Source organism: Herpailurus yagouaroundi, unplaced genomic scaffold (assembly GCF_014898765.1).
Source record: "Herpailurus yagouaroundi ecotype Mexico unplaced genomic scaffold, PumYag 165, whole genome shotgun sequence".
NCBI lineage: Eukaryota > Metazoa > Chordata > Mammalia > Carnivora > Felidae > Herpailurus > Herpailurus yagouaroundi.
Genome location: NW_024412406.1, coordinates 28834975 through 28846979, shown reverse-complemented (window position 1 = coordinate 28846979; position 12005 = coordinate 28834975). Strand labels below are relative to the sequence as shown.

General features: G+C 40.9%; 1 protein-coding gene across 4 annotated transcripts in view; it reads right to left on the bottom strand.

The window, feature by feature from the left end:
* Nucleotides 1-943: 943 nt before the first annotated feature.
* Nucleotides 944-12005, bottom strand: part of OPRK1 (opioid receptor kappa 1) — a 29238-nt gene continuing 18176 nt past the window's right edge. For all 4 annotated transcript variants that reach the window (XM_040487800.1, XM_040487803.1, XM_040487801.1 and 1 more), the window contains exon 3: nucleotides 944-3713. In XM_040487800.1, coding sequence (XP_040343734.1) covers nucleotides 3181-3713 — 533 coding nt within the window. In that variant the 3' untranslated portion in view covers nucleotides 944-3180. The remainder of the gene's footprint in view (nucleotides 3714-12005) is intronic.

Genomic DNA, 12005 nt, shown 5'->3' with positions numbered 1-12005 from the left:
CGACTGAGCCACCCAGGCGCCCTCCAATGTATTCCTTTTGTTGCAGCCCATTTATCTTATTATGTCCCAATACTAGATGAAACATCTATAAATTTTCTCATAATGGGTCTGCAGACTTAAGAACTTGTATTTCTCGGTAATTCATCACAGAATGGAACAACTTTCTTAGGATTTACGTGAATATTCCCTCATGTTTTTCAAAACTAGCTTTCCAAACTGCTTCTTTTTTAGTATTATGCTTTGAGTTTTGACTTATGTTCTTTGCAAAGGGGAGCCCTTAGATTCTGGAGTATTTCTGAGACATTAATGGTGGTTCCAGTCTCCTTCCAGTCAGAATTCTACATTTCACCCTCCTTGCTGCATCCTGCATGGATGTTTCATTCCTCTCTATTTTTTTTATGACCCCTCACTAGATTTGAACTTCCAGAAGTCACCAGGGTGGGAAGATGGAGTTTATGTAGAGTTGACCTCGAGATTAGATACACACAATTCTGGTCTCAAAGAGACACAGCAGACAGCGTGCCCGCCTTGCTGTGATGGGACAGCAGGACACAAACATACATTATCACACGCACACGCATGTGCACACGCATGCACACGTGATCTCACACACACATATACTCACCTGCATGCACGCAAACACACATACACACAAACACACATGCATACACAAGCACATATACTCACACACACTCACATACACAAACATATATACACATTCCCATACATGCGCACACACAGGCAGGCATGCAGAGATATACTCACACTTTCACATATGCATGCACACACCGTCAAGCACATGCACACACTTACGCACACAAAGACACGTACGCCCATGTAATTCCTCACACATGCATGCACACGTGTGCACACATACACACTTCTGACAAGTAAATACTTTTGTGTAAGTGGTATTTTTCCTAATATATATGACTCACTTTTCCATCCTTTAAAGTAGTGCCCTAAAATGACAAGCCACTCTCTCCCCTCTTCCAGTTTGAGGAAATTGGTGCCCACAATAATAGAGAAATTTGTACAGCCCTCATGGGCACTTAGAGCTACTTCTTGGGCTGCAAACTTAGATATAAAAACGAGCAGGATAATCTGGCTAAAATTCAGAATCCAATAATGGCCATAGATGCCATAAGGGCACACGGGGTGCTAATTGAAAGAAAACCCATTACTGTAATTTCATTCCATGATTGTGTCTCCATTATATTTTTGTACCACTTAAGAATCCTTCAAGAAACCCTCCCGGGTCTTAGTGTTCCATAAAGAGATTTTTATATTTCTCACACCAGTAGGGTTTGTTTCTGGAACTACTCTCTGTATAAATACCCCTCCCATATGATAGCCACGATTTTTAACCATGCGGCGAATGCCAATCAATATTTAGGCCCTTCCTACCTACATTTTGTTACAGGAATACAAAGCCACCCGAGAAAATCAATGAAATTTAAGAAACGCTCAAAGGAGTACTTCGTGTTCATTAGGAACCTTGCCTTTCTGCCTTACGTCACCTATTAGATGCCATGGAAATCTGGAATATACACAAATATCATTGTGGTAAAATTCTGAAGCCATAATATAAAACCCTCAGGGCAAGATTTGTTTCCGAAAGGAGAGAGTATATACACAAGACAGAAAGTACACCATGAATGGAAATGACAGCTGTGATGGTGCCTATGAGCACGTAGGCCTATACATTTGACTTCCCGCTAAATTCCAGGGGATGCTGCCCTAGGAACATAGAAGAGATTGGGTGTTATTTCTAACGTACCCATTTCTTCTGCCCAGGCAAATTACAGAAAAAGCCATTACCTCTGAAATCCTAAGTTTCAGGGGGAAAGAAAGGAGACTGTGTCATCTGGAAGTTTTGGCCAAATTATCCTAAATGTGCTGCCCACGGCATTATCCTCAGCTGGTACACTCTTCACAGAACACAGTGCAAGGCTGTGTCCAAGCACCACAGGGGACATCACGTCCTCGTTCAGCCCACGCTTCGGAACGTTTCTACTTCCTGCTGAAGGCCACACGCTCCTAGCCCAAGATTAACACGGGCAAAACCCCCTCCCTCCCCGGAGAGAGAGAATTTGGTAGCAGCTATATATTCACGAAGAGACGCTGCATGTAGATTAGATTCTGCCAAGTCAACAACCGGGGAATGAGTACCCTATTTCATAATTGATTAATACGTGCGTTGTGAGTACCGTTGAAGGACTAAATGGCACTCACGGGTCTGAAAAAGACGGCACCTGACCAACTCCCAGAAAGAAGCTTTTGTTGTCCCCAAATGTCTCAGCATCAGCTCTCACTAACTCAGGGGATTCGTGTTAGTATGCCCTTGGGAGAGTGGCTGGCTGGAAGGCAAGCCCATTTCGTACTCGCATGTATCTACTATTATTTACAGGTGTAGCTATATACACTCTCGGTGGTATTTGAAGACACGCATTGTCATGAAATTATTTAGCTGAATGGCATGCTGAAAAACCGACTGTGGCTTCTAAGAAACTAAACTCGGTTGGAAACCACCTTTGGTCTGTTGAAAGTAACTTCATACCTATCAAGGTAACTTCCTGTTATACGTAAGCAGACACCTCAGGTGTGGGTCTGAGCCCTGCCTCCGCCGGAATCCTCACCGCACAGCCACTGTGAAGTGCGTCCACAAAGCATCAAGGGAGCGGGGCACGTGCCCTAGGAACGGTCCTTGTTTGTATTCAGGTGGTCGTCGTCAACGTCAAGCATCTGGATTGGAGGCCCACTGAGCTCTGAAACCAAGGTGTTGACTTGTCCTGTCTTTTTTCAACAGAGCTTTTGGAACCGCGTTGCATGGGAAGGCCGCAGCAGGTGGGGCCCGGACTAAATTTAGGTAACCAGAAGAGAAAAGGCTTATTTCTTTGTCCATCAAAGGAACTCAGAATCAGCCGTGCTTCCCTGCCCTAGAAAGGGGCTGGATTTGCTTACTCAAGTCTTCTCCACTCCATCCCGACAGCCTCGATGCTTCCGCTGACCTGGGTCGCTAACCCAGCCAGCGTCGTAGGACTTCAGACCACAAGACTTCTAAAAGTTTGTTAAAGATTCTACCTTTCCATCTCAGACTTCGGTGCTGATCTGAGTTAACCCTAGATCATTAAACTCTTCTCTTCCCGAAGAACTGTAGGAAGACATCTCCACGACTAGTCATACTGGTTTATTTGTCCCATCAACATCCCTCATGTAAGCAGGATCCTGAACGGCGTTGCGGACTCTACTGGTGCTCTGTCGCTCCGTCCTCATGTTAACTGGAAAGCAGAAGTCCCTAAAACACCGCTTGAAGTTTTCATCCAGAAACGCATAGAGAATGGGGTTCAGGCTGCTGTTGGTATAACCCAAGGCGATGCAGAAGTAATAGCTAGAGAGGGCAGCGGTGCTGTGAGAGGCATTCCCCAGGGCCTCCACAAGGATGAAGATGTGAATGGGGGTCCAACAGATGACAAAGACCGCCACCACCACCAGGACCAGCCTGGTGATCCGACGGAGGTTACGGTCTTTCTCTCTGGAGCCAGAGAGGAGACGGACGCTCTTCAAGCGCAGGATCATCAGGGTGTAGCAGATGATGATAATGAGGACAGGGATCACGAAGGCGAAGACGAAGACACAGATCTTCATGAAGAGGTCCCACCAGGAGTACTCGTCATCCGGGAACTGCAAGGAGCACTCGATGACATCCATGTCTGGACAAGGTGAACAAAACAAACATAAGCACCAGAAGAACGTCTTTTCTTATGACCGTGGCTGCAGAGTATTCTAAAAGTGAGTGTCAGGGGCGGCTGGGTGGCTCAGTCGGTTGGGCGTCCGACTTCGCTCAGGTCACGATCTCACAGACTGTGAGTTCGAGCCCCACAGGCTCTGTGCTGACAGCTCAGAGCCTGGAGCCTGCTTCCGATTCTGTCTCCCTCTCTCCTTGCCCCTCCCCTGCTCGTGCTCTGTCCCCCCCACCACCTCTCTCTCTCTCCTTCAAAACTAAATAAACATTAAAAAAATTTCAAAGTGAGTTTCAATACATTTGGGTGCAAAGGTACAATTACGGTGAGATGATATTACCTGAAGCAGATCACCAAATTGGGAATGAATGCTATATATGAAAACTACCTTATCTTTGTGCTTATTACAATGAAGCCATTTATTGGTGACCTCACAATAGTATGGAATAAATGAGACAAGCTCGCAATAGGAATTATGCAGTTGTGGAGCCCAGTTTAATGTGGACGACTTTCAGAAGAGCTAAATTGATCATTTATAGCATAAGTCTTTACTTGTATTTCCATTTATTAATAATTCTCCCAGACCCATGGCTCTGGCAATAAAAGCTAGTATCTATTTGTAATAAGTGATGAAATATTTCGAGTCTAGCCATTCAATTTAGCAAAAGTCAACTTGTCTGAAAGCATCAAGCGATTTATAAGAAATCATTATGTGTGTCAGTAAAAATTTATAAAAAAAAAAAAAAAACGTGCCCAAAAACGAACCAGGAATTGTGACTTAACGGAATCAATTGATTCAGGGCATTGTTGAAACATGAGTAAACTTTTGGAAAAGAAAGAGAAGGAGGAAGAAAAGAAAAAGAAAACAGAAGATGGAAGGGGAGAAGAAGGAAGAAGAAAACCTCATGAACACCGTCATCAAGAAAATTTGTAAGCAAGAAACATTTTTCGTTTTACTAACATTGACTATGTAACAGATAAAACAAATATTTCAGATGGCCACTTGGAAAATGGGGTTATTTGCTCTGCTTCTCGTGACTGCACAGCATTCTCTTTGGAATGGTCTTACGATTGGAAAGAGCGGAGACCCAGGATAAGCCCTTTGATGATGCTTCCACGGGGGGCCTGCTCACCCCTCGGGGGCTCCCTTTCTCCCCAAGCATCAGTGAGTCCACATTTTGTCCTCTTCCGTCTGAGCAGTCGTTGAGCACAGAGCAGGCAAACCTCTTTGCCTTGATCCTTCCTTACCGGTAAGTAATCATTAGCAATAAGAGTGTAATTTTCATAATGATAATATTTTCTTCCCACATTGGGCATCTCTATGTCAAAAATGGCAAAAGAATATTTTTAGAGAGGTGAAACAGTTCTATTTATGTTTTCTAAAACGTTTGGATGTGATCTTTCTTAATCAAATATCCCTTAGGAAAAACAAAAGGTATCGTCTTAGAATTTCAATTAGACATATTTTAAAATACAAAGAATGTAGTTATTTTGGCCAATTAATAAAGATGACTTTCTTAGAAATATGTCTTTCATCAACTAGACGCCAGATCAAACCTTTCGTTGGTAAATGCAAACTTCCAGAATAACTTAGGATTTTTGATTCTCTAAAAAAGTCATTGTTTAAACCACTATTACTATGAAGACTATTAGAAAAAATAAGCATCTCTTTTAATTTTTGCTTTTAGCGTTTATGGGAATACTAACAGTTAAAATCATTTTTTAAAATCATCCCTATTATCACTGAAAAAAGTATTTGTTAAACACCTTTTGACAGGTGACACACTGCAGGTGATTTGTCTATTGAGTCTAGCCTCCTCAAAGGTAGGGAACGTGTCTAATTTTTTGTTTTATTTTTTCCATGCTTAGTTTTTGTGTATTCCAAGATTGTCTCTTTCTTGAGGTCGGCCTCAGCTTAAATGTCACATCAAAGACATTTATACAGAGGCCACAGTCCTCTCCCTTGCAATCTATATTCTGTTTATATATTATACTCACCCTATTTTTAATCATCATATAATGACAGAAGCCAGACAGAAGCCCTCCTGTAATAAATAATATGTTACCTTTCCTGATGTTTTTCTCTCCATCCAGAATGCAAACTACTTTAGGGTAGATACCCAGCGTGTTTTATTCAATATTTAATCCCTGCTAGATAGGGTGGTGAGAACCACAAGATGCTTAAGGAATACAAATTGTTAAATAAGAACATAAAGTGAGGGGTGCCGCAGTGGCTCAGCCGGTTAAGTGACCGACTTGGGCTCGGGTCATGATCTCGCGGTTTGGGAGTTCGATCCCTGCATCGGGCTCTGGGCTGACCGCTCAGAGCCTGGAGCTGCTTCGGATTCTGCGTCTCCCTCTCTCTCTGCCCCTCCCCTGCTCATGTTCTGTCTCTCTCTGTCTCTCAATAACAAATAAACAAAAAAAATTTTTTTAAAGAACATAAGGGGCTGAAGCAGTAAAAATTGTTAAGTAAGTGAATAAATGAATATCACGTGGAAACCCTCGAAAGTAGGGACTGATTACAGTAGTTATTATGGAAAAGCAATCTGCTAAGACAAGTCAGGCAGCATAAGAGCTGATATTTAATTTGGATACATCTTCTAACTGTGAGTATCAGCTTCCTCTTGAACAAATGATCTTGCACGTAGTAGGGGCTCAATAAATATTTGCCAAATGGGTGAAATAGTCAACTACAGCTGCTTTTACAAGACTTTGGGAAACATCCAGTGATAGAGTTAGAAACATCCTCCGGAAATGTCAATGAATTTAAGTTTATCCCAACAAAGAGAAAGGAGAACACGGAGGCAATCAACAAGGAAATTCAAGTCCAAGGGCCCCATTTTTACAAACTGTTCTCTTTTGGGGAAAAGAATGCATCTTTAGCCTTCGTGATGCACACAGGCCAAAAGTGAAGGATACAAAAGTATATTCCATGCAAATGGAAACCAAAAGAGAGCAGAAGTAGCTGTATTTACATCAGACAAAACTGACTTCAACTTAGAAACTGTCTTGAGAGGCAAAGGAAATCACTATATAATGATACAAGGGCCAAGTCACCAAAGCGGATGCAATAATTGTAAGTATATACGCACCCGACACTGGAGGACCTAAATATATCTACCATCTATTAAGAGAACTGAAGGGAGGCATAGATAGTAATAATAGGGGACTTCTATATCCCGCTTTCAACAATAGATAGATCCTCCAGATATAAAATCAAGAAGGAAACAGCAGACTTGAACAGCACTATAAATAAAATGGACTTAACAGACACATACAAAACATTCAAGAGCAACAGAATACACATTAAAATATTAAGCATTTAATTAATATTAATATGTAATTATAATATTACTATAATGCTTAATACATTAATATTTAATTAATATTAATTAATGGATATTAATATTTAATTATCAAAATAGTAAATATGTGAATATGTAAATATTAATGCACATGAAATATTCTCCAGTATCGATCACACATTATGCCGCAAAGCAAGTCTTCACAAATTTAAGAGGACGGAAATCATATTAAGTGTCTTTGCTGACCCTGTCAAAATAGAAATCAAATGGGAGGAAAGCCGGAAAATTAACAAATATGTAGAAACTAAATAACACTCCTGAACCACCAATGGGTCAGAGAAAAAGTCAAAGTAAAATACAAAATGCTCGAGATGAATGGCAATGCAAATACAACATACCCAAACTAGGGGATGGTGGCAGAGGCAGTTCTTAGGGGAAAGTGCACAGTGATAACCACCTCGCGTGAAGAAAAAAGAAAGATCTCAAATAAATAACCTACCTTTATGTATTAAGGAACTAGAAAAAGAAGAACAGACAAAGCCCAAAGTTGGTGGAAGGAAGGAAATAATGAAGAAAAAAAGCAGAAACAAATGCAACAGAGACCAGGAAAACAAAAGACCATACATAGAAACAGACAACAAACAGAAAACGACAAACAAAATCTTTTCGAAAAGATAAACAAAATCAAACCCTTAGTTCGACTCAGAAAGAGACAGAAGACTAGGCGAAAGGAAAGACATTCTAACTGGTAACACAGAAATACAAGGGATCATAAGAGACCACTATGAACGATTACATGTCAACAAATTGGAGAATCTAGAAGAAATGGATACATTTCTAGAAACATACAACCTACCAGGCTGAATCATAAAGAAATAGAAAGTCTGACAGATCAATAACAAGTAGATTGAGACTACATCAAAAAACCTCCTAACAAAGAAAAGCCAAGCGCCAGGTGGTTTCGCTGGTTAAGTTCTACCAAGCATTTAAAAAGGGTACCGATCCAAGGGCTCCTGGGTGGCTCAGTCGGTTAGGTATCTGACCTCAGCTCAGGTCATGATCTCACGGTTCATGAGTTCCAGCCCTGCGTCGGGCACCATGCTGACAGCTCAGGGCCTGGAGCCTGTCTTCGGATTCTGTGTCTCCCTCTCTCTGCCCCTCCTCCACTCACACTCTGTCTTTCTCTCTCTCTCTCTCTCTCTCTCTCTCAAAAATAAGTAAACATTTAAAAAATTTTTTTAAAAAGGATGCGAATCCATTTCAAACTCTTTCAGAAGTTGAAGAGGAGGGCCCACTTTCCAAACTCATTTTACAAGGCCACCATGAACCTGATACCAAAGGCAGACAAGGACACCACAGACAAAGACACCACAATATCTCTGATGAACAGAAATGCAAACATCCTATAAAACACTAGCAAACCAAATTCAACAGCACATGAAAAAAATCATATGCCAATATCAGGATTTATGCCTGCGATGGAAGCAGGATTTATCCCTGTGAGGATTCCCCAAACCCAACAATGTGACATCACATCAATAGAATGATAGATAAAAATCACGGTCATGTCGATAGATGCAGAAAAATATCTGACAGAAATTCAACATCCATTCATGATTAAAACTCTCCACATATTAAGTATGGAAGGAACGTAGCTCAACATAATAAAGACCGTGTATGGCGAGCCCACAGCTAACATCAAATTCAATGGTGAAGGATTTGAACGCTTTTCCTGTAAGATCAGGAACAAGGCAAAGACGCTCACTCTCACCACTTTTATTCAACATAGTATTGACAGTCCTAGCCAGGGCATTTAGGCAAGAAAAGAAATAAAAGGCATCCAAATCAGAAAGAAAGAAGTAAAACTGTTTGGGGAGGACACAATCTTACGTGGAGAAAACCCTAAAGACTCGACTAAACCACTTTTGGTAAAGTTGCAGAATTCAAAAATCAACATACGACAAAAATCAGTTGCATTTCTATACACTAACAATAAGCTATCTGAAAAGTAAATACAACAATCCCATTTACGTTACCATCAAAAAAGAATAAAGTACTCACAAATCAATTTGTGAATAAGCCTAAAAGATCTGTATACTGATTACTGTAAAACACTGATGAAAGAAATTGAAGACACACATAAATGCAAAGATATCCTATGTGCGTGAATCGCAAGAACACTGTTAAAATGTCTACACTACACAAAACAATCTATGAATTCAGTGCAACCTTTATCAAAACCCAATGGCATTTTTCATAGCCTTAGCCAAAATAATCCTCAAATGCCTACAGAACTACAAAGGACCCCGAATAGTCAAAGCAATCTTTTTTTTTTTTTTAATTTTTTTCTTCAACGTTTTTTTATTTTTGGGACAGAGAGAGACAGAGCATGAACGGGGGAGGGGCGGAGAGAGAGGGAGACACAGAATCGGAAACAGGCTCCAGGCTCCGAGCCATCAGCCCACAGCCCGACGCGGGGCTCGAACTCACGGACCGCGAGATCGTGACCTGGCTGAAGTCGGACGCTTAACTGACTGCGCCACCCAGGCACCCCGAGTCAAAGCAATCTTGAGCAAGAACAAAGCTGGAGGTATCACGCTGCCTGATTATGAATTATATTACAAAGCCATAGTAATCAAAATAGTCTGGTACTGGCATAAAAAACGGACACATATTCCAATGGAATGGATTAGAGAGCCCCGAAATAATCCCAGCACGCCTATACAGTCAAGTAATCTTCCAATAAGGGTGCCAAAAATAGAAAATGGGGAACGAATGGGCTCTTCAATAAATGGTGCTGGGAAAATGGGGTATCCACGTGCAAAAGAATGCACTTGGGGCCTTATACCATAACACAAAAATCAACTCAAAGTGGATTGAAGACTTAACTGTAAATAAGACCATAAAACTTTTACAAAAAACGTAGGGGAAAAGCTTCTTGATAGTGGTCTTGGCAATGATTTTTTTTGGATGCGACCCCAAAGCACAAGTAACAGAACCAAAAATCAACAAGCAAGATTGCATCAAACTAATCCAACCTAGAAAAAAAGAAGAAAAAAAAAACCCTCTTCTGCACAGCCAAGGACACAATCACCAAATTGAAAAGGCAGCCTGTGGAATGGAAGAAAATATCCGCAAATCATGTATCTGATAAGGGGCTAATATCTAAAATATATAGGAGATCATACAACTCAATAGTGGAAAAGCAAATAATCTGATTTAAAAACGGGCAAAGAACCTGAACAGACGTCTCCCCCAAAAAAGACATACAAATTGCCCACAGGTATATAAAAAGGTGCTCAACACCACTAATCAACAGGGAAATGCAAATCAAAATCACCTCAAACCTGTTAGGGTGGCTATTATTAAAAAAAAAAAAAAAAGATGTGTCAGCAAAAATGTGCGGAAAAGGGATCCTGTTGGTGGGAATGCAAACTGGTGACACACACACACACACACGCACACACCAGAATATTATTCAGTCTTTTAAAAGAAAGAAATCTTGCCAATTGTGGCGACATGGATAGACCTGATACACATTGTGCTAAGTGAAATAAGCCAGACAAAGAAATACAAATCCTATATGCTCTCCCTTATATATGGAATCTAAAATAATCAAATTCACAGAAGCAGAGACAAGAATTGTGCTTTCCAAGAGCAGGAGGAACAGGGGAGACAACAAGTCAAAGGAAGGGTACAAAGTTTCAGTCGTGCAAGTAAGTAAGTTCTGGGAATCTACTATGTAGCCCAGGTTCTGTAACTGACAATGTTGAACTACATACCTGACATTTGCTAGGAGGGTGGAGACCTTAGGTTAAATTTTCTTATCACACAAGAAACCTAATAAACAAGGCAAGAAGAAACGTCGGGAGGTGGCAAAGGTCTGCCGTCTTGAGGGGATAATGGTTTCACAGGTATATAGCTATCTCCAAATGCACTGGGTTGTTTACATTAAATACGTACAGCTTTTTGCACGTCAACCGTAGTAAAGTGATTTTTCTACAAAATAGTCTTTCTTCTGCTTTTATATTTATATTAGAGGGTCACAGCTTTCTTTTTTAGTATGGGTTCCAACGTCTCCAGGCTGTCGTAATTATAGAGTTAGTTCTAGTATCTAAACTAAAGCTTTTGCGGTGTTTGTTAAGAATATTTTTGTTTCTGCTTGTAGCCATTACAACTTCGTTATTTAGTCGTTATAATAGGCAGACTATGATTCCCAAAAGACATGGTGTGCACATGGATACTATGTAAAATGTTATATTTAACATCTTATGTCCAGAAAGTGAAAATTTTGCTGTACACAAGAGCCTTCGATATTGAATGAATACCCTGTTGGATGTTGGTAAACATAGCAGGAAGGCAGGACCTGTTAAAATCATTACGTCAGGTCAGATGCTAGCGAACATTGATCAAGTGCTTCCCAGACACACGCACTGCTTTCCAGCTTTCCAGCTTTCCATGCACAGACTCGATGGATCTGGAAAACACTCTAGGAGGGAGACACTGTTATCTACCCCTATTTTGCAAATGAGGACACTGAGGTACAGAAGTCTGAGTAATGTCTCCAAAGTGATACTGTCCATAAATGGGGAAATCAGGATTCGATTCCAGGCTATTTGCTTTCAGAATCTGTGCTCTTAACCAAAAAGAAGCCAGGAAGAAACCCAGAACATTAGCTGAGATTTCTTGTCCAGATGAGCCTGGGCTCGTGAAATTGACGCCTGATTTCCTTCCTGAGCATTGTCCGCAAACACAACAGTATCAACTACCAATGCCATTGAGCTCTAATTCAGGGCCTAGAGATTGTGTAAAACAGTCCTCTTCATGATCCAAGAGTCCTGACGTGGAGTGTCATCCAGCACTCCGAAATGAGTCCAGAGACCATCTTTCATCACATAAAAACCTGCTTTAGAAAAAAAAGAAACGAAGAAAGAACAGAGCCCTCCGACGAGAC